Source organism: Lissotriton helveticus, chromosome 6 (assembly GCF_964261635.1).
Source record: "Lissotriton helveticus chromosome 6, aLisHel1.1, whole genome shotgun sequence".
NCBI classification, from domain to species: domain Eukaryota; kingdom Metazoa; phylum Chordata; class Amphibia; order Caudata; family Salamandridae; genus Lissotriton; species Lissotriton helveticus.
Genome location: NC_136067.1, coordinates 612,200,990 through 612,224,945, shown reverse-complemented (window position 1 = coordinate 612,224,945; position 23,956 = coordinate 612,200,990). Strand labels below are relative to the sequence as shown.

The window sequence follows — 23,956 nt, the reverse complement described above, 5'->3', positions numbered from 1 at the left end:
TTGGCATGCAGAGCTGCAGAGTTACACACACCCACCCGCCTCCCCCGCTGCCTTTATCTGTTCCAGTATTATCTTAATTAGATTCAACTTACATGGACATCCTTCCTTTTCTTGCAACGCTCCATCATTTCCCTAATGGCGAAAAACAATCTGAGGATGGAGCCGATGCCCATGCGCAATGTGGTCCAATCCTGTGACTTCCAAAGACATTTCAGGACAAAAACAAACTGCAAACATCCGGGCCCAACACTAGGTGGTGATCTATGCACAGTGTGTAACTTTGCAGCTCTACATGCCAAGAACAAATGCATACTGGTAAGTAGCATTTTCCTTTCGAGACAAGAAGATACCAATGTCCTACTGAAGACTGTTGAGATCATAGGATCTTTTTAACTTGTGTTCCCTATGCTATATTTTTTCTTAGCTTTTATGCTATCTAGGTCATGACCTTTAAAGTTCTAGACTTCCTCAATAGTCTTCATTCTTTATTTTAGGGCAAATGTTTCTTCAAGCTAACCATAGAAAATAATGAAAGGTCCGAAACAGCTTACAAAGTCTAATATCTGTATGTGCGTATGGGCACAAATCCATGGTGTGACCCGAATATCCATGGGCAGGTATTGCAATGCTGTAAAACCCTTTACTAGGAAAGAATCGCCTCAGTTCTTGGTTGTTGTTAATAGAACCTTAAACAAAAGATTGCTTGCAGAACTTAGGGTATCTTAAAGTTACACAAGCTATCCTGCCTGTTATTCACAAACACTTACCATCCATCCAAGCTAGGGATGTCTGGAAGTTTAGTGTGGTGCTTCGCTCCCATGAACAAAGAACAATCTAAGTTTAGCTTAGGTGCATCTTGAAGACAGAAAAGACTGCAATTGATTACAATGACAAAGGATGTCTGATTGAGGAGAAGGACATGTGAATTAGGTTGATGAATATAACAGACAGAGAGGTAAGAGAGCAAGACTAGAGCATGGCATAGAGTGAAATATGTAAAAAAGGGTAAGAGAATTGTAAGAGGTAGGGCAAAAATTCATGGACAACTGCTCACTGGACTTGTGAAGACGAGGTTCATTACGAGTGAGCTAAAATGTTATGTGGTGTGGGTCAAATTATCCCTTATCTTTACAAATCCGTTGTATGATGTACAGTGGATACATATTCTTCATAAAATTGTTGGGGTTAGGGATCAACCTTTTTTACCTGGTCCCTGGATGATCCAACAAGTGCAAACTTTCCTGATAAACATGTTCCTTCCGCTGTCCTTACAGAGAGGGAAGCACAAGCAATCCAGAATATTTTGGATGTCGACTGTGTTCAAAGTTTAAACGATTTTTCGATGTCCTACAAATCTTACACAGAACACAAAAAATAGCTCATTCATTACCTGTGAAAGTTTTTTGCAGTTGTTGGAAATAGTTCTTTCTTGGGTGCGTTCCCTCAACTTTTTGCTTTTGCCCCTTCTGGTTTTCGCTGATCTACGTGCTTTCCTCAGATCTTAGAGCGCATTGGACACTGCCATTCAGTGCCAAAGCGTTTTTTTTTATATACATACGGGTAATCGGTGTATACACAATTAGCTGATTTTAGTTGTCTGTAAATTCCTTGTCTAGGGGTAAGAAATATACTTAGGGCATGTTACTCAAATGCTCCTCCGTGGGCCTGCAGCACTGTTTGTGCCATCCACGGAGGTAGCTCTTCAAACGTTGCGGGTCTTTGTATGCAGGGAACTGTTACTTGGTTTAGATAATTAAAAAGCTTCTTGCCAAGGTTCTGCATGTCTCTCACTATATCGGAGTATTCCCTGAGGGCAGGGTGCAGTGTCAGGAAGAGGTATGGCATGTGAACGTGTGCGCTACCTCCACTGGCAGTGAATTGCACCGAATGGTGTGTTTGGTACAGTAGGACCAGCTTCACATTGGATTGGCATGAGGGATTTGTGTAAAGGTTATTTAGTTGTATTTCCTACATACATTATAGTGTTTGATATTGATGAGTTAGTAATGGGGAATCCTCTCTGGTGGTGCAAGGGGATTTGACATTACTAACGTGGAAATACCACATTCGAGGCATATGGGCTGCAGACCACACACTTTTGCATTAGATCACCGTTTCTACTTCACATGCTCGGGGTTGGGGGTACTGTTACATCTGTGCATTTCTGATATGCAGCTATAAACTAGGGGCTCAAGGGAAACTGCAGACCTCTGACTCACAGGGGCCTTCCTGGGAAAGATAAGAGGGGGTGGAATTGGCACCTGCATTTCAAAGGAGCAGTGTCTTAGCCCTACGAAAGCTACTAATCAATACTCCCAGGGTAGGATGGCAGACAGGACAGAATTTAGAGAGGGCCTGTGCATTTCAAAGGTGGCCTTTTGAACTGATCTGTTCTTCAAAGGCCATTGTGGGTATACTGGGGCTCTGTCCTCAGGAGTTAGAGACGCTTGAGGGTTTGGAACCATACTATGCTGGTTTGATTCTGGAACATCAACAAAGGGAACTATTGGGACAGGAGGCACGGCAACTGCATTCTCCGCAGCCTTGTGGAGGCCTGAGACTTGTCATGCTCTCGGAAGCGGACTATTACTTGGTGGATTTTCCCTGGATTTTGCTGACCTGCAGCTAATTGCCAACTGCTGTGGTCCGGGTTCTTAAGCACTCTCCAAAGGCAAATTGGCTGGATTTCTGTCCATGTGATCCTAGGGACAGAAAGGATGTCTCCATTTCGACAAGATCATAAGGACCACGCAGTGTGTGGCGGAAGTGATCGTCGTTTGAGACAAGGACCACGCAACGTATGCCGTAATCACACTGTGCAGAGGACTATAACGATCAGCAGCGCACTTGGGGTGCCCGAACATGAGGAGTTCGAGGAGTGTGGGTGAAGTTTGCTGAGTGCGAGGGCCCCGACTTACAACCGGAAACATGTGCTTGCTTGCACTAGCGAGTGGTGTCCAAGGGGTTTTGGGGGAAGTTTGCTGAGTCCGCTGGACTGGACTGTTTCCAACCTTCAGATCAGGAGGATGATAGTGCCTGACATCAAGGCCTCCCTCCAAACTTGCCGGCTCCCTCTCTCTGGAACCACTCTTTTGTTTAGAATATCATGACTGGACCCGAACGGTCTCATTGTGCCTTGTGTGCACCCACTGCTGCCTGCCTGGCTGCAGCATGCAGCTCCACTGGAGGGATAACATTTCTCCATTTTGAAGCACCCCAGCGTCTAGTGTCAATCTTTTTACTACGGGGGAAAGATAGTGATCCTGCACTCGTGAAGGTGCTTCTGGGTGCCTGAGGACTTAGTCTGGATGGGCGAGACCACTAAATGGTTTCCTTCCGCTTTAGGTGGTCTCGACAATCTAATCAAAGTGTTGCCAGCGGGCGCAATGTGTATCATTGGCTGGAGTGGTTTGAGCAGCTGAAGGGGGTGGGTCAAGAGGCAAATCAAAACTTGTGATTGCTTGACCATTACAACCGAATGGGCTATGAGATATTGAGAATGTCGTGTTTCATGCTAATGTGTTAACAGGAAAGTCGAATATCTCTGGACAGTCTGCTTATATGGCTCTTTGTTGTTGCTTTTGATGTAGGAGGGAATTGCTTGGAACGTGAACATCTCGGGGAAGTATGGGCATGGGTTTATGTTGCTTACAGGACTGAGGGGATGACTGGGCAAGTGAATATCCATGACTGGTACATATATGTTCATGCTGTTCTACTGCTAATGGACGAGTTTGCTAATTGCATATAACTGTAAAGTATATTTCCAACATGTATGTTGTTTTGATTTCAATGTTTGTGTAATACAAACACCAGTGTTTTATACATACGGTGTGGAGTGTTATTGGTAGAGTAAGCAGTGTGTTGCGAGGGTGGTATGGTGCCGACACTTTACACTTTGACCCTGAGGATAAGCCTGACTGCTCTGTGCCAAGCTACCCAAAGATGATCACTGGTTATCGGGCAAGTGTATTTCACTGATCCTATCTAGGACAATGGATTCTGTCTGGCTTCGATGTGTCCCAGCGAGCGAGAAACAGCTGGACCTAAAAGCAGTCAAGAGATGCTTCAGTGTCTACTGACAAATTAAAAATATATAGCCCATATAGGAACTTTGCATGCCACAGACGGAGTTTGACTACATTAGTGGACATTTCTGGGGTTCAAATTGCAAACCTCTGCCTCCACAGCAATAGGATACCTGAGCTTCCCAATGCTTGAAGGGGTGCAGTCACAAATATCTCTGTCAATGTCTTTTGATTGGAAGATGTTATCTGACATCATTCGCCCTGTAGCAGCCGACAGAGATTGGTAAGAATTAATTTATAGTGGAACCACAGGGTTTACTCTTGAATTTACAAATAAGTGCTGATAAGGAAGACATAACAAGAGCCAATGCTTGTATGGCTAAGTGCTGGAAAGCTTTCAACTTGTCTTAAAATTAATTAATCCAATCTTTCTCAATCTGTTGGACAGTTACTTGCTGACGGTGGGCGTTTCCTGTAATTACACTACTGTTTCAACATCTCATTCCATTAAACTTATTAAATCATTGTACACTTTTCTTTGAACTCCCAGACACTAGATATTGTAGCCTCAAGCTGCAAAACACAACTCTTTCAAAAATAATTAAGGTAATATAAAAATGTAATCCTTACTCAGGGTGGTGCCATGTGAGCTTAATGGTAGAGCTTTGCCTGCATGAGATCTGGCAAGCCATTATATCTTGCTTAAATCTGTCAGAGAGAGCAAATGGGGTCAGATTTAAAAAAAAGTTATTAGGGTTATTGAAGCACATTATCTTTTCATGAAATCATTGCAGTGTGACATATCTCCCAACGCTGCATATGGACCAGTGGAATATATTCAGGTGATTATTCTGACTTGGGTTTCAGTGGTCACTTTTCTTTCATATTTGTCTGAAAGGTTCACGATCTCAATCTCAAATGTTGAGTAACCTCTTTGTCTATTTAGATGATGGTCTATGTTCAATATTTTTTTATCTATTTATTTTAGTTTTTGGTATAGCATATCAGACCCTGATCATAGGTTGATAGCGAGCTCTTCAAAAATAGTATAGTGATGTCAAGTTCAGGATGTCGAGTTTAGTAATAAAGGAGGGAGCGATGGACAGACATTCGGTGTGCACTTAAGAACAGTCAAAATGTAGTCGATTAATGGTTACATTTGCAATGGATGCAGCAGATGTCAATTTGTTTAGCTGTTTGAGATTTTGTCTTCAGAGTGCAGACTGTCTGATGGTTAAAAACAAATGAGTGAGTGCCCATAAAAATGAATTCACCGCTTTTACTGGAGAGGAGTTTTAAAGCACACAGACTAGTCCAACCCATGGACCAAGCACACAGTTAGCCCATCTTCCATTTATGCAACTGCTCTGTGGATTAATGAGAAGGTTACTTTAACTGGGATAGTTATGGAATATCTCACACTTCAAATGCAAGGCAAGCGCTGAATGTGCGTTGGACTCTAATACCAGGTTTATGTTATTGATTCAGAGCAGGAAACATTTTGTAGTTTTTAAAGTTTTTGTAATGTGTGTACTCCTTATATAGCACCCCTTCATATATGATTCACATAACCGTACGGTGGACGTGTTTACAGACTTTTCATTTTTTTAGAATAAAAAAACTAGACGGTCATGGAAATCTGTGACTTATGCACTCAGTAACAGTAGACAACAAGCCATAAGTCGCTGGCAGCTAAAACGGCTGCCGGCGAAGTACAATGAATGGGAACAAAGTTAGGAACCAATCAAAGTATGAGTAATATATATTGCTGCGTTGCATTCCTGATGTATTTAATATACTGTATTGTCTGTCTTTTATTCCAGACTACAGTAGATGGAAAGCAGAACACCGTGGTTCTACGGAAGTTACAGGCTGATACCCCATACACCATTACCGTGTCGTCTATTTATGCTGACGGGGAAGGAGGGCGGATGACAGGCAGAGGAAAGACAAGTAAGGACAGCATTTTAAATTTCAGCGGCTGCGAAATGTCATAAATAACTCTGGCTAGGCTCACTCCCTGCACGCTGCCTGTCTACTGTCGACACTGACATTCCGAGGCCCCAGTGATAGAAGGCAGAGCAGAGGCTCACACCTTCCACCTCCAGGGAGAAAATATGGTTCAAATATAAACATGTGGGCTGATTTATACAACCTTCAAGTTCTAAAATGCACATTAAAAAAATGCTACGTACATTTTCAGAATACATCTTGGCCTCCGGTATGGAGTGCTTTTTAGGTCTTGCGCCTAGCGTTACACTGCGCAGCAGTGTTTGCGCCGCGAGAGTCCTTTTGTCCGGGTCTCAGAAATGGACCCTGGAAATGAACACGCTTGTGCGTGTGTTTTTCCTATGGTCCTTTCTGATTGGGCTTGGAGTGCGTGTTGTTTTGTAACAGAACACGCAGTAGGCCATAGGCTGTCGCGTTGCTCCGTCAATGGCATATTGGTGTCTGATACGCGCCCAGACACGAGCGCGATAATTGAAAACATATGCGCCGCAGTGGCGTGCACGTGCACACCACTCGCAGGCTTTTTTTTTTCTTTGGATCCACTTCACGGGGAAGCCGTGTTTTGTTCGGCACCACTTTCACCCGGCTTGTTCATCTTTCCAAAGATTGCTCCAGGGGCTGTTTTTTTCTTAGTTCCTTTCATTGCCTCCGTTTTTCTCTATTCCATTTTTAATGTCCTATTTGTCCCCTTCTTTCCTGCGTCTTTTCTCATTTTTGTTTCTCCTCGTTACCCTTGTTCTTTCCTTTCACTTCTCCCTTTTTTCTGATATCCCATCTTCTTTCATTCTTTCTCGTGTCATTGCTTTCTCCTCTTCCATCCTGGGAGTCTGCTTCTCTGCACCTTTCCTTCCGGGTTGGTTTCTTCTTCACATCGTGCCCAGCTCTTCCTCCCCCCGAGGGCTCGGCCGCTGCCATGCCACGGGGGCAGTGTTGGCATCTGTTTCCGTTCCATTCTCTGCCTTTCATCTCTGATTGACCCGCATACTTTGCTTTATTTCTATTACTTTTAGTTGTTTTGTGTTATTTTCACTTCTTTCTCCCTCGCACTCCTTTTCGCCTCTGTTCCGCTCATTTCTTCATTCCCTCCCCCCTTGTACGCGTCACATTTGCCCCCGCCCCCTCAGTCTCTCGTTCTCCTCTGAAGTACAGGGTGTCTGTAGGACAGGGGGGTGAGGCAGGGGGGGACTGCCAGGTCTCGAGCTTGCAGACGCGGCTCCGGGCTGGACAGGGCCAAGTTTACGGTCACCGCCAGCCTGCCCACATGCTCTCTCCGGAGAGCGGCGTTTCCTGGCAGCCTCTGAAGGGGGTTGGGTAAGTCTTCGCCCCCATCCTCCACCCCCCCCCCAAGAAGACTGACTCTCTGATGAGAACCGTGAGGGGGCACTTGGAAGTGTAGGGGGTTGGATAACAGAGATGGGCACAACAGTAGTGTGCGATGGGGGGAAGGATGCATAAAGGGTTGGAGTAAGGGGAAGCGTTCTTCCCCCTCCGCTTTGCTCCCCAAAGGAGACTGCCTTACCCATGAGTACCTTGTGGGGGCTTGCGGAGCGGGGATGACCCAGAAGTTCAGACCCATTACAAGTGGGTGGGAATAAGGGATTCAGCCCCCCCCACCCACCCTAAAAAATGTGACTTAATATGGCCTCGGCAGAGGTCAGCAGAGCGGTCTATTGGAATGCACTCATTTCATTAAGATTGGGTGTAGTGGAGCACATGGGGTGTCTAGGAGACCGTCTCTCTCGTCTCCCAGGCTGTCTCGTGTAATAGCATCCTTATCCAATGCCCATCCCTGGGGCTGTTTCTGTTCAAACATAAATGCCAACCCCGCGCCTCTGGTGTCATCCGTGTGTTCCCCTGCCTGTCTCTCGTGCAGTGAGTGTCCAACGAGTCTCTTGTGAAATCACTGCCTCCACCTGACGGTCTAATCTTGACCCAGGTGTCCGCACCTTCCCTCTCTTCCCTGCCCACTCCTGGCCTGTCACTGGTGGAGTCAGTGTCCATCTTGTGAGATCACTAACAGCCTCCCGACTGTCTAACCGTGACTCTGGTGCCCACAGCCTCTCTCTCTCCTCGCTTCACTATCTGCTTCCTGGCTCTCTCCTCGCATCACTATCCACTCCCTCCCTCTCTCCTCACAGCACTATCCGCTCCCTGCCTTTCTCCTCACACCACTATCCGTTCCCTGCCTGTCTCTTGTGAGATCACTGCCCCCATCTGACTGTCCCGTGACTCGGGTGTCCGCAGCCTGTCTCGCTCTCTTCACATCACTACCCACTCCCTGCCTGTCTCCATACACCACTACCCTGTGTGAAAAAGTGCCATGTTTCTTGCATTGGTATGCCCCCACTTTTTGCTGAACTGCTGATGTGCTTTGACTGAGTGTGCCCTGGGCTCCTGCCAACCAGATATCCAGGACCTGTGTTACTTCCCTAAAACTGTGTTGAACCTAAAACCCAATTGGCATCTATGGCCACCTATCAGCCCCTAGTAAATGGTACCCTAGGTACCCAGGGTATAATGACCAGAGAAGACCCCTAAGGGCTGCAGCACTTATGGTGCCACCCTTGGGGGCCCTGTACCCTGGCACCCACACACTGCCTTTGCAGGCTGAGTGTCTAAGTACAGAACTAAACAAAGACAAAAAAGTTCTTTGGAAAGACAGTGGAGCCTTCTCACTGCCAGCACCTAATCATATATTACTCCTAGAAGTATATATTGCCCTTTGTATTTTCTCAGGTTCCGTGTGCAAACCGATAAGCACCCACTGTCATAGTGCCCGTTCGAAGGGAACTCAACAATTAGAACCAGAAAAAGCACAGGTGCACCACATCACAGTATACAGTTCAATGTAAACCAATTATTAAGTCCATAATGAGAAAGAAGTTCATCAATCGAGTCTCTTTATTCCATTTTCTTATTAGATAGCAAAACACAAGATACAGCCGACGCGTTTCGTCCAGATACAGGACTTCTTCAGGGCACTTATGTTATGAGTTCAGGTTGCCTCCAAAAGTAAGAGGATAAATCAAGTGCACAACTCAGTGGAAAGTATCCTGGTCCGTGAAAATATATAAGAATAATATGGAGGTTATCCAAAACAATGCCACGACTAATCCCGCCGGGTATAATATGCAACCCCTAGGTGTAATATCCACAGGCAACACCATCTTCAGCGCAACCTAATACGCCATATTCTATATTTATGCTGGCGGTATTATTCTGAAACAACAGCTTCCCTCAAAGGACGGATCGATACAGCAACAACAATGGAGCCGCGATATAATAGTCGCGTTCTTCATGGGAAGCGTCCGGGAGTTGATGGGAGACTGTCATCTCCACAATGGTCCCGGCAACGGAAACGCGTCGGCTGTATCTTGTGTTTTGCTATCTAACTGTCATCTCCATGACGGTCCCGGACGCTTCCCATGAAGTACCCGACTATTATATCCATTGAATATTATCTGTTAAATTGCATATGAAATGATTTTGAAAAATCGAAAACTACAATGAAATACAAAGATATTCAAAGATAAACTTATCGTATGGAAGTCTTTTTTCAATACAAAAGATAACAAGTGTGTGCCTGCCAAGGGATGAAGCCAGAGACTCTCTAGCCTCACTTTCTAACACATTACGACTGACGCCGTTGGGCACTCGACGTCACCTTGCGGAGCACCAGAAAAACACCACAATATCACCATAACTGGGTGACCACTTTTTTTCAATCAATGCTGTGCATCCTTCCTATCCAATTTACACATCCCTGTGTGCCATGCCCACAAGACCCGCTGCTTGGCATACCTCAGTCACCCCTCTAGCTGGGTGCCCTATGCCAGTGGTGTGGGCACAGGTGCATGAGCCCTGTGCCCCTACAGCACCCAGGGCCATTCCTGGGCACTGTAAGTACAGTGCTGCCATTAAAAGTATATGGTGCTGGGAGGTCGACATTCAAAACTCCACAGCACCATGATGTCCCCACTGAAGACTGAGAAGTTTGGTATCAAACTTCTCAGCACATTAATCAGTTCGGCTTTCGGTCAGCCCATGGTACCGAGACGGCCTTGGTAACCGTGTTGGAAGAGCTTCGTTGGCGGGCAGACAGGGGTCAGGCAGGTGTTTTGATCCTGCTTGACTTGTCTGCCACCTTCGATACGGTGAACCATGCCATCCTGCTGGACAGGTTGAGAGAGGTGGGGGTTGCTGGCAGGGCCCTGGGGTGGTTTGAGTCCTTCGTCCAGAACAGGGAACAGGCGGTGGCCCTCCCCCCTTCCAATCCGCCTTCTCTACCATCTCGCATGGCGTTCCCCAAGGCACAGCAGATAGTCCGGTACTATTTAACATCTACATGAAGCCCTTAGTTGCAATCATCAAAAAATATAACATCGATATTGTCAACTACGCTGATGATACGCAGCTGATTCGCTCCTTGGAGGGAGATGATTCAACCTCCTTGGAAGAATTTCACAACTGTCTGCGAGACACGGCGGGATGGTTGAAGGCTAATTCCCTGCAATTTAATGCAGAGAAAACGGAGGTGTTATACTGCCCAAGGCCTAGGGTGCAAACTCCCTTACCCTGTAACTTTTGGCCTGGGGACTTCTCTTCATCGGTACAGCCAGTGAAGGTAGTGCGAAACCTAGGTGTTATGTTTAACAACGATCTTTCCTTGGAGGCGCAGGTGTCGAAGCTGGCAGCTGGCTGCCTAGCCATTATTAGAGTCCTGAGAAAAATTCCTTCCACTAGTACTGCCCCCCGCCCGGGTAGAGGTGGTACGCTGCACTGTGCTCAGCAGGCTGGATTATTGTAACTCTCTGCTGTTGGATTCTCTGAGCTATCTTATGGATAGACTCCAGAGAATCCAGTCTGCGGCAGCCAAACTAGCGCTGGGGTGGCCGATGAGAGCTTCTTCGTCCAAGGCCTTGGCCCAGCTACACTGGCTCCCGGTGAGACAGAGGGTACAATTTAAGTCTCTCTGTCTGGCCTTTAAGGCCCTGCACGATTTGGGTCCAGTTGGCCTACAAAGGAAATTCAGGTGGCATGCTCCAGCCCGCAGCCTACGATCCTCTTCTGCTAAGTTGGTGACAATACCTAAGTTTAAGAAAACCAAAGCAGGAGGAAGATCGTTTGGCGTAGCCGCGGCGAAATTGTGGAATGCCCTCCCGGCTGAGCTAAGACATATTTCCGATCTCCTCCTGTTTAGGAGGAGACTGAGCGAGGTGCTAGGTCTCCTCCCCCAGGATGGGCAGGGGGAAGCTTCAAAGGCCTGCCGCCTCTGGGAGCTTCTCCAGACCATATGCTGGACCTAGCAACTGGCCCCCACTGGTTCTGACCCCCACTCTGGCGGGAAGACTGGCGGGAAACCCTACGTCAGGAAGGGGGGGGTGCCAGCCTGTGCCAACCCCACCCCTCCGGTGGGAGAGGCGAGGTGAAGCACGTCCCCGGGCTCCGGCCATCTTGAATATGGGGAGCCCTGCCCAATCATAGCTAGGCTCCTGCCCCCCTCCCACAGGAGAGGAGCAGACTAGGGGTGTACCCACCCCAGGACAGGGACCTATTGGTCCCTGCCCCTGCCCTACCTGTAACGCCCCTAAATTCAGTATTTAGGGGCTCCCTGAACCTTCCTTCCTCAGATCCCGAAAAGAAAAGAAGAAAGAAGGGCAAGAAGAAGAAGACCTGCTGTGCAGCAGCTAACCACAGGATGACACCAACTGATGTGGCCCCAGCCCTACTGGCCTGTCAATCCTGGAACCTGCTCCTGCCTAATCCCGGTGACTCCAGCGGACAGCAACCGTGGGACACCCGGAGGACCTGCCTGCCTTGACCCTCTTAAAGACTGGGACTCCCATAAGCAGAGGCTCTGCTTCAACACTCCCACTCCCGGTGCCAGCCAGGAAGCACTAGACCAATCCACTCTGCACCCGCCGATCCCGACCCATGCCGAGTGATCCAAGACCCTGAGGACGTCCCCCCGGTGACTGGGACCCGAAGTGCAGTGCCCAAAGACCCTCCTCAATGACCCAGACGATGCCTGCAGCCTCAGAACCAGGGACCCCTCAACCGCGACCAGCCGAAGGTAAGCTTTCCCGACACCCAAAGACACCCCTGCACCCGGTGCCCTGCGGCTCCCTGTGCCTCCCTTTGGGGTACCTACCTCCTCTCCAAGATCCCAACTTACCTCTCGAAGTGGTGGTCGCACCTGAAGAATCACCGTCCCCGAGCCTGCAGCCTTTGTTCCCTTGTTAACTTTCCCAGTGAATAGCATTGAGCGCCCGACGGCTCAAAAGCACCCTGCACCCAGCTGCCCGAGTGCCTCTGCCCCTGCACCCTGTGAACTTTCCTACTTCCCCATTTGCCCTGAGCAAGTGACCAGGAGCCCAGCTCCCACAGCCGTGTGGACTACTAGCGAGCAGCCACCAACCGAAGGCCCCCTGCCTCTCATTGGATAACATTGGGCCTAACTACCTCTGCACCCGGCTGCCCCTTTGCCGCTGAGGGTGAACCAACTGTATCTACCTGACCCTGGGGGACCCCATAGTCTATGCCCAGAACCTTAACTTCACCAGTCGAGTACTCACCTGGAAACCGGTAAATCACTTACCTGCCATTGGATAACATTGACTGGTTTGACTCGAAAAGTGCGAAGTTTTGAAACTCTAAAATATTCCTATAAAATCAACCGAATACTGAATTCCGAAGTACTCACCTGTGATCAGGAGAGAAGCCAGTACTGTACCTTGTAGCCCAGTATTGAACCGCAAAAGTAATCCTAACCGGGTTTACTAGTAGCCTGAATTTTCTCCATAGGAATCCATTGTCTGCTTTTATATGAAATTTCTTCTGTCTACTTTTGAACACTTGAAATATTTCTTAAAAATCATACCAACTACTGAAACGTAATTACTTACCTGTCTTAAGTAGAGATCCCAGTGCTGGACTTAGGAGCCCAGTACTGGATTACAAAAGTAACGAGAACGTAATTTACCGGTAACCTGAATTTTCTCCCATTGAATAATATTGCCAAATATTCACTGAAAAGTTTCTAGGTGTGAACTTTTAAAATACCTTTTTAGTCCTTAAAAATCCTTGCAATAAGCAAAACGCTTTTACTAAACTGTTTTCAGCTTAGACCCCAGGACTCAATCTAGGATCCGGTCCTGGAATTACAAAAGTAATCTACAAAGTAATCAACTGTAATTGTGAAGAAAAACCCATTGAGCTCAATGCTAAATTGTGTTTAGAACTGTGTTGCCAACTGCAACCCCTATACTTATTGTGTTTACAAAGTCAGTCACTTTCTGCAAAGTAGTTATCTGAGATCACTCATTATTGAGAGAAGTATATTTTTATACCTGTTGGTTCTAAAAATAAAACTATTATATCTTGTGATATAAAAACAATTGGCCTGGAGTTCAGTCCTTGATTGTGTGAAACCTTTTCTTTTGTGAGATCACCCCCAGCCCCTGACTGTCTAATCAGATTCGTCACTCAAGTTGGCTGCAGCCTACCTCTCTCCCCACATCACTATCCATTCCCTGCCTCTCTCCTCACACCACTATCCGCTCCCTGCCTGTCTCTTATGAGATCACTGCCCGCCACTGGCCTGTCTAACCATGACTCGGGTGTCCGCACCCTGTCTCTCTCCTCACATCACTACCAATTCCCTGCCCGTCTCTCCAGGAGTCAGTGGCATCCGGGTTGGTAAACTTTCAGACTTGAGGAAATAAAAATAAACTGCCAAAGCAGATGGTTCCTGAATTTCTCCTTCTTAGTTCTGGCCAGACGGTTGTGAGGGGGGTGGGGGAGATGCCAACATCTGCTGCGGTGAAACAATATGAGACCAAGAATCCACCTGCCCTGGGGTTGGGTCCACCCGGCAATGGTACCCGCATGTGGGTCCACTGGCACATGGAATCAAGCATTAGATATGTACTGGTTCCTGCCACACCTCTGTATCCTTACAGGCTTCATGAGTTCAATGGACTCATGAGCAGCATGAATGAATGGATGAATGAATAAATGAATGGTCTTTTAGAGCGCACAAATACCCAAGAGTAGGGTCTTCTGGCTTCCCATCAAAGTCCACTGTGCCAGGGTCAGGATCTGCCTGAATGGTGCCCTGAAAACCTTCTAACATGGCACCGGCAGGATTGAAGCTTTCTCCTTCTAGGTTTCCTCTCTACATGGGCACTTGTACCACACAGACCAGTGCTTAATTTGTACGATAGTAAATGCTGGTTTTATTTTTAAAGTACGCATTTGCAATGCAATAGGTCTCACATTTGCAAGAGTTTAAGCTATTGGCATTGTAAATGACAATGCCTTTTAGTTATCTGTTTTAAAAACAACACATAAATAAAAGGCATTGTCATTTACAATGCCAATAGCTCAAACTCTAATAAATGCGAGACCTATTGCATTGAAAATGCTTGTTTATGCATGAATGCAGATATGCACATAGAGACCTATCGTCGTCAAAGGAAGATGCTGAGCCATTTCACTCTAAAGCACAGAAGAAAAGGCCAAATGCACGAAAAGACTAGTAGCAAAAAGTAGTCGCAAACTACGCTCAACTTTTTGCAACCAGTCTCTGATTTTTCAGTGTGACCTATGTGCTCATTGGTCATGTCTCAACATTTTTATACGTAGGGTGACAGCGCGACCTCCCTAATGAATATATTAATTAGACAGGTTGTTATTTGCAAATCCCATGATTGGCTCCAAACACAGAGATGATAGCCTGCCAGGAACAGCAGACCACTATTCCTGTGTTTGCAACTCAAACAGGAAACTCTTTTTTTCAATCAGCCCCAGTTCCTTAAAGGTACTAGGGGCCAGATGTAGGTCACTAAATACCGGTCGGTATCGGCCGATTTCGGCCGTTACCGACCGGTATTTGGTGATTGAGATGTAGGGGCATGTGAAAATACAGAATCGGTAATTTTACCGAATCGGTAAAATACCGAATCGGTATAATTACCGAATCTGTATTTTGACATGTAGGTAGCACTGTAATCAGTGCTACAGGGGTTTTAGAATTCTTAATTTACCACCAACTAGAAGTTGGTGGTAAATTATGAAAACCCTTGAAAAAGCATTTCTTTTGCTTTTTAAACTGTGCCATGTTGCAGACATACATGCCCTAAGGGCATGTATGTCTGTAACATGTGCACCCATGCACAATTGAGGGGTGCGACAGGGTGTCAAAGTGACACCCTGTCCTCCTTGCAAATTCGGTAATTTTACCGAATCGGTATTTACCGATTCGTTAATTGACATTGATTTCTATGGGCCTCAAGGCCCATAGGAATCAATGGCAATTACAGAATTGGTAAATACCGATTCATTAATTATCGAATCATACCGATTCGGTAATTAATTCGGTAAAATTACCTACATCCTGATTGCCAGTTGTTAAATACAGAATCGGTATGATTCGGTATTTAAGAATCGGTAATCTAGGATTACCTACATCAGGCCCTAGAAGCGCTTTTTCTGAAAAAAAAAAAGTGTTGGCAACCTGAGGCGATTCACAAAAGGAAGTTTTCTTAGGCACCTTCTCCTATGCGTATCAGTTACTATCTCCTGAAGGCGTCAGTATCTGATGAATGATTTGCTATCATTAACACATACCATAAACAATTACAATTATTAGAAGCCAACGCTCCTTTGATGCCTCTCCCTATTTGCAGTTTGGTATGTGTTTAAAATATACCACAAAGTCACTTTGTGGTCACAAATCCTGTGATTCGGCAAATCATAGGATTTGCCAACTCAAAATCATGCTCAAACTCCTTTTGGGACAGAACTCAAACATACGCAATTCTCCCTAATAATTTTTGGCAGATAAAACCTTGGTAAAAAAAATAAGGTAAATTCTGTTACATGCAGAATTCAGCGTATAAAATACCAATTTCGCATATAGGGCCACATGTAGAAACCTTCATATCGGTCATAAACTGACCAATTCACAGAATTGGCCCGTTTGCGAATACAAATTATAAGAAGTCAACGCTCCTTTGATGCCTCTTCCTATTTGCAGTTTGGTACGTGTTTAAAACACACCACAAAGTCACTTTGTGGTCACAAATCCTGTGATTCGGCAACTCATAGGATTTGCCAACTCAAAATGGCTTTGTATAACAGTTCGTATTTATTACTGGCAAAATGAATCAAGGGTTCTCATACACTAGAGTGTTGATTACTCATGCGGGGGATTCCAATTTCTGAATCATGTTCAAACTCCTTTTGGGACAGGACTCAAACATACGCATTCTCTCCCTAATAATTTTTGGCAAATAAAACCTTGGTAAAAAAAAATAAGGTAAATTCAGTTACATGCAGAATTGAGGGTATAAAATATGAATTTCGCATATAGGGCCACATGTAGAAACCTTTATATTGGTCATAAATGGACCTATTCACAGAATTGACCCGTTTGCGAATACATAAAAGGGTTTTTGGGATGTAGACAGCCCTATTTGCGATTTAGTAATCTATTACCGAATCACAAATTGGGTTTGCGATTTAGTATTAGGAACGGGCGTGTTTTCAGGCATCCCTTCCTAATACCTTGTCGCAATGGTATGTGTGAATGTTTGATGATCGAAATGTGGTCATAAAACAATCGCAATATAATACGAATTTCAAATTGGTGGTAACTTATCCGCAAATCTGAAGGGGGCCTTCCCCTTTGTGATTGTTTGGAAAAACACTTTAAGAGCAGGCAGTGGTCGCACGGACCTCTGCCTACTCTTAAAAAATGAAGAGAAAAGTTGTAATTTTTATCTGTTTTACTTTAAGGAATACAGGCTGCATTTCAAAAAAGAAGATTGCTTTATTCGAAAGCAATTGCAGACATGGTGGTCTGCTGACCCCAGCATGCTACAATCCCTGTGATTTTAGTGATTCCCAATGGGTCACAAGCCGAGACCTACCTCAATAAGATTCATGAGTTAGGTCTTTTTGCGACCCCCTGGGAATCGCAAGTGAAACTCAAAGGAGTTTCATACATTTGAAATAGCGATTTCCTCATTGCGATTCACAGGAAATCGCAATTAGGAACTCGCTATTTAAAACTTTCGTACATGTGACCCATGGTTCCTCATTTTTAAGAGTAAAACTCAAAATTGAAGGGATTTATAAGATGCGCTAAAGGTCTCAATATTTCCTGACCCCTTTCTACACAAGGCCTAACATTGTATGCTCCACAGCGGTTTCCTGTTTTCATTGTCTACTGTAAATACCTGTTAACGTGTACGCCCAGTTTAGTGTTTTAATGTAAGCACTGTAGTTTCAGCATTGATTTTGTGTTTTTTAAGCGTCTTGTTCATTGTGACAGTCAAACCACGTCAACTATATGTAGTAAATGCATGGAACATTGTTGTGGTTAAAATGGGTGCAATATGTTTCAGAACCTCTCAGCACAGTCAAAAACCTCCGGGTGTATGACCCAACTACAAGCACTCTCAATGTCCGTTGGGAACATGCTGAAGGAAACGTCCGTCAGTACAAGATCCTATACGTTCCGGTTACCGGTGACATCGAAGAAATGGTAACTATTCATATTTCTTCGCATAGATGAGCATGGAAATTAAATATTGTGTTGGTTGTGAACGCACTATTACAATTGTCACATTTTTTTGGGTAAGTACCAGATGTCAAACTACAGACTAACCAGTGAAACAGGTAAAGAGCGCACTGAAGAATGATGAAGCACTCAATATGGAAATCCATACATAAACAGTCATCAAATTGAAATGGTTTCATTTTTTAAAAATAAAAGGACGTGCTACCACTGATTTTACCTACGCACAACCAAACCATAGCAATTAAATGAGTGCCATAATCCCCCCCCATCGGCAATGGAATATGGTAGGGTCTTCTATCTGGACCGAACACTCAGAACCAAAATAGTACAAAAAGAAGCAGCTCTTCTGATAGATAATGGACAATTTGGAGCCCTATCGGCCTGTAATTGAGTAAGTGATCAGCTTGTAAAAACCTTTAATATTTACTTTACAAACTAATAAATGAGGGCAGCAAATCCCAAACAACCTTATTAAAAGAAACAAGCATTGGAAAATCTATATGTCACTGTTCTAAAGGGCTGAGAAACCCAGTAGCATTTTGCTCCTGCCAGCCTATTTAAAACAAAATGAAACAGAAGAGGAGGAGAGGAAGAACCAATGAGATGGGCAGCATTAGGGAGTGAGGGAAGGGGAGGAGAGTGAACCACGAGGATGCAGGATGGGGCAAGGAAACACAGGCACTACCATGAAGTGCTGAATGCAAAATAAAACAAACAGTTTTGTCAAATCAATAGTAGGCCTGCCTTCAGCTATCTGTAGCCGAGACATAAAAATGTATTTTATAATTTATCAAAAGATAAAAGATCTGTATAAAAAAGATAGCTTCCATGCACTTACATGTCTTTACAAAAAAAACTTTGAGAATAAGAGGAGGGAGGGATGTCTCAGTACAGAGAGCTGAACTTGGTAAAACAATTTCAAATGAGTCGAGGCAAAAGTTATACAAAACTCTGCAGAGTAATTCTGTACCTATTGATATTTTTTTGAGAAATATAAAACACTCTGCTTACCTTAGTGCCTACAGAAAGGATACCTAACAGAGGTGCAGTGGAAGTAAAATTGTATGCAGGACATGATACACCATGGTCTAATTTTGCGTATATGTATGTACATTAATTCTAAAATTATTTTGAGAATGTCCTTCCTGTCCAGTTCAGGGGCTGGAGAGGTGTGAAATATTTGAAGTCCTCAAATAATACTTTACTTAACATGATAGGTTTGTTAGCCTAATATAACCTGCAACAGCATAAATATAGCAACGTTTTTTAGGTCGGGCCTAGCCGCAGCGCGCATGTGCTGCTCGCTCTGTGAGGCATGCTGTAATAGAGTATGCAGTAGAAGCCTCCCCCACTCTCCACCCATATTTGTCATTGGCTTGTGTCATCGTCCTTCTTAAATGCTGGTTTCTGATTAGTAAATAGGCTTGTTAGTCCCTCCTTGGTACGGCCTTGTCTGTATTTGTTACCCCCATAAGGAATGGACCTTTTACTTTGCTTGTTGCTCGGTCTGCATTATAAGTGGTTGAGCACTATTTTGTTTATTGACACTCATGGTGACAATGGCGGCTGCTTTTTTATGTATTTGCAAGCGGAGCGCGGTGCCCGCTTTAGGGGCACCACGCTCAGTTTAAGTTGTATTATTTAAACTTTGATGTTGAGCACGGTGCTCACTTCAGGGACACTGCGCTCTGTTTATTTATTTATGTTTTAAACTTTAATACTGAGCACGCGCCCGCTTCAGGGACACCATGCTCTTTTTTTTTTTTAACTTTAATAATTCCGCAGCGCCCGCTTCACGGACACCGTGCTCTGCAATTCAATGGGTATTCCTTTTGCAGGACTTTGGACTGTTGATATTGTTAATGACAATGCCTTTTAATTTTTGATAAAAAGCATTGTCATTTTCAGTGCCAATGCTTTGAAGGACATGCTCTGCATGCAAGTAACTAGAAGAACACAATCAACACATGTGTGTCAGTAGGTGTGCACGGTGGTAGAGAACCATGGTAGCCATAGAAAAGAAAGGTCTGGTTTTGAAAAATGATCACAAGGCTTGTAAAGATCATTCCAATATCTCTCAAATGCATTTGTGAGCAGGTATTGAAAATTATCCGCATAATGTACTCAACCTATGCAAAAATGAATTTAATACCTGTATGATCTCTGCCAACTTTAATTCCTTATTTATCCTCTCATAAAGAATTCTACTCAGGCTCCATCTTTTTACATTCATCTATAATACTTCACAGAATGTCAAGGTTTAATTGAAAATGTTGGTTATTTCGACCAGAGTTACAGCTACTCCCCATCCTTTTACAAGTTAAACAATGCCTTTCGTTTTCATGTTCACCAACACTGTGCGTCTGTAATCTTTGGCCTCTCATTTAGATGCCTCCTCTGATCATTGACTTTCTGACTATTGAAACTCAAAGTAGGACAGGTGGCCCGTGCTTCAGTGGTGAAGTATTCAAACCTGTAATGCAATGCTTCATAATTGTTATTAGAGAAGTCTGAAATTCACTGCTTTTCTGACTCCTTTAAGTTAATTCCCTTTCCCTCGTTTTGTCATTGATGATGCTGTTGACATTTTCAGTACATATACTTTAAAAAACACACCCTTGTCTTTCCTAGAGGTTTTAATATTAGTTCCTATTTAATGAGAACCCTTGGAAAATGTTGTGTTGGTAATCAGTAAAACAATGGATTGTAAAATTGTTACTTCAATTTATAAAAGTAAAAACAACGTTTGCTTATTGGCTCTTTATATTGGCGTCACTTTTCTCTGTTGTTGTGTTTGTTGTGAACTTCTCAGATTCTAAAGTTGATTTTAGTATAAAAATTAGTCATAGTGTGTTTTCTACACATATTCAGGCTACCGTAGCTGGTAATACAAACTCCATTGTGCTCCGGAATCTTCAGTCTGACACGCTCTACAAAGTGACCGTGCTTCCCGTTTACGCAGAAGGAGATGGCGGGCTTATGTCAGACACTGGAAAAACATGTAAGTGACTACCATTACTTGAAGGCACCCTCTTGAAACAAGCATTTGCAAAGCCAATAAGTCATGCCTTTGTGACCTATTGGCTTTGTGAATTATTTTTAGTCACGCTGCAAGCTTTTGATGCGGCTGCCTGCATCATTTTGTAGGCATTTGCTCCAAGCATGCACATGCCTACAAAATTACATGGGCGTTTTATTTCTTATTAATTATCAACCTGTTCTTTAAAACAAACAATTCTGTGTTTTTAATTTAAAAAGAAAATAACACAAGCAGATGTATTTATTTTTCAAAACGGGTGTACGGGGAGTGGAAGCAACATGGGGCATGGTGGGGGAATAGCGAAGGAACATAGGGAAGCGGGAGTCATATAATGAAGCAACAGGGGGAAGATGGATCGGGAGGCTGAAACAACATGGGAGCAAACGTGAAAGCACCAAGAGGGAAGGTTAGAGTGGATGCAAAAGGAGGGAGCAGGGGGAGAGCAGGGGAAAAAGCAGCATGTGGCTTGGGGAAAAGCAATACGGAGGGCCTCGGTACGGGGCAGCAATGGGGACAAGCACACTGGCGAGTGCAAAAGGGAGGCGGCGGGGAGAAACAGTCAGGCAACAGAGAGCATCATGGAGTGCAGGGGGAAGTCATATATGAGGGAGACAGCACAAAAACACAAGCACTCTAAAGGAGTGCTTCACACGAAAGAAAGAAGTAGTGCTTTTTAAATCAAGCAATGGATGCAGCAGTGCCAGCCAGTCAAAGAAATTGATGTGAATAAGAACTAGGCAAATAAGAGTGACAAGGAAAGCCAAGCAATGATAACCAATGGGTGAGCTCCATGTCCCTCTATGTTCTTGGTAAGCCACACTATGCCTCGCAACAGGCAGCACATGCACAGTTTAGTAGGCTTGACCTAAAATGAATATTTGTTCATTCTATTAAAAAACACATAAATAATATTGAAAAATGTGTTTTCCCTAAGGCACTATTGATCAAAATGCCGGATTGGTGAACATTTACTTGTTATGCCTTGCGACAGGATTAGAATAAAGGAGCAATGTCTACTTAAATATCACTTCTGCGGAATATTGCACATTAGTTTTAGGACATAGGGGCCTCCAATAGTGAGTCCCAATTCATATAAGATCTGATTTCAGCACACACAAAAAAATACCAAATCTACTTGTTGATGACACAAATACATGTATTCATTCAACACATGCTCTGTATATTAGAAATGTAGTGCAGACGGTGCATTTCACTGTGAAAAAGTGACAGAACAATAAAAAGTGAGTGTCCCAGAGGGACAATATAAACAGTCTTCCAAAGGTGATCTTGTTTGGAGAAAATAGTCAATGGTTGGACCCTAATGTAATGTATTCACTGATCTCATCTGGACAAAAGCTGACTGTCTGAAACAGAAAAACAAAATGTCCACTCTTCTCAAAAAAGTAATGCGTATACTTTCATCTATGCCTTCGTGTCTTAATAGCACCATGTCTATCTTGCCTAAAATTGAAGCATCAGTAGAACACTGCATCCATCAAAAGCTCCTCATAACTCAGAGGTGAAGTCACACACGGAAACAGGGGCCTACTTTGTACCTCTTTGGTGGGCTGATGTCATAAAACATTTAATCGCATGCACCAGTGGAAATGAAAGCTTAAAATGTGTTTGTATTACCAAATCATATATCAATTTATGTTGTTTCAGTGGAAAGAGGAGTGGCCAAAAACATCAATGTCTATAATCCTACACCAAACTCCTTGAACGTGCGGTGGCAGGCTGCTCCTGGGCCTGTTCAGCAGTACAGAGTCAGCTACGCTCCATTACAGGGCACAAGGCCAACTGAATCTGTGAGTTAGTTTTCTGGTTGTATTTCAAAGATTTCTACTATACATTGCCTCAGTCATCACACTGATCTGTGCATAAGTATAAACCGCAAAACCCATGGACATCCAGGTGACTGAAGAATAGTCAAAAATAACAATTTGAGATGCGAAGAGCCAAAGGCAGTTGGGGCTACACAATGGTCTTGTTTTGGTGAAAATGGAGAATACTTGGCAAAATGGGAGCTACACGCTTCTTTTGTCCATGCCATTAGATTATTCAAGAAAATATGTTGGCCACAATATACCTACTAGAATATTACAGAAAATCACATTTCTGAGGTTTATGTACTCTTGCCTGTGCTCGATTAAGCATGGCCTTGGCAGATTGTTTGGAACACTGCCTTGATATTCCTGTGTTACTCTTTGAGCATTGATATGTACCTTGAAAACTGTTATTGTTGTTTCAATGCAGGGGTTCAGTTTTCGGGCCATATACCATTATTACCAATTCCTAGCACAAACTACACCAAACTATACAATAATATAGTTAAGTACAAAACGATTGTATTGCCATGTAGATCTGCTCTTTCGTTTGCGAAGTGTGTCAGGCTTATCACATTGAATATCTAACTCTGGCTGAACCCACTCAAGCAAATTTTGAAACCTAATATTATGTTTCTGCCGCAGGTATTAGTTCCAGGAAACACCCAAACTGTGCTGCTTGAACGTCTGACACCAGAGACCCCATATTCAGTGAGTGTGGTGGCCTTGTACGCAGACGGAGAAGGAAGCCCAAGCAACGGACAAGGAACCACGTGTAAGTTCTGGGATCATCACTTCACTTAAACTAAGTATCTGATTGTTGTTTGCATTGACCAATAGTTCTTCCAAGCTATAGAATGGGACAATTTGCAACATACACATAAAAAATACTCTAAAATGCATGATAAGCTGCCCATTCATAAGGAGAGTTTTGATATCCAAGAGTCCTATCTATAGTTTCTGAAAAGGAAGTACAACTATAAATGACTAGGGTCTATATTTATAGTTTTGAGTGCATTGTACGTGGCAGATCTTCCATTCACTGTATTTAAAATGCTTTTGACTATAATGCACTTACGTTACGATGGCCAGACATCCACCATGTTTTCAACAGAGTACCCTGTCTGCCAGACTATAAATAAGACCCTACATGTGTAAATCAGGCAATGCCCTCCATCAATGGATATTGTTCTAATAAATATCAGAATCAAATAAAACAAGAGGCTGAAAAACACTTAAAGATTCCTTTACTCTACAAACCAGAGAGGGAACCAAACATTAGTTCCCTCTCTCTCCTAGTGTTCGAAGACTGAACTGCAAGAAACCCCTTTCTGACTCCATGTCCACCAGCACTACATTAAATAGGCAAAAGCAGCAATGAAGCCAATGGCATACCAGTGGATATCAGCACCCACCCTAAAATCTTTCAAACTGAAAGATTCTTATGGCCAAGATCACCTGAACT

General features: G+C 44.1%; 1 protein-coding gene across 6 annotated transcripts in view; it reads left to right on the top strand.

Moving 5' to 3' along the window:
• Positions 1-23,956, top strand: part of COL12A1 (collagen type XII alpha 1 chain) — a 433,058-nt gene that overhangs the window by 228,163 nt on the left and 180,939 nt on the right. For all 6 annotated transcript variants that reach the window (XM_078648068.1, XM_078648070.1, XM_078648071.1 and 3 more), the window contains 5 exons: positions 5,852-5,981; positions 17,450-17,589; positions 20,497-20,626; positions 22,331-22,473; positions 23,137-23,266. In XM_078648068.1, coding sequence (XP_078504194.1) covers positions 5,852-5,981; positions 17,450-17,589; positions 20,497-20,626; positions 22,331-22,473; positions 23,137-23,266 — 673 coding nt within the window. The remainder of the gene's footprint in view (positions 1-5,851; positions 5,982-17,449; positions 17,590-20,496; positions 20,627-22,330; positions 22,474-23,136; positions 23,267-23,956) is intronic.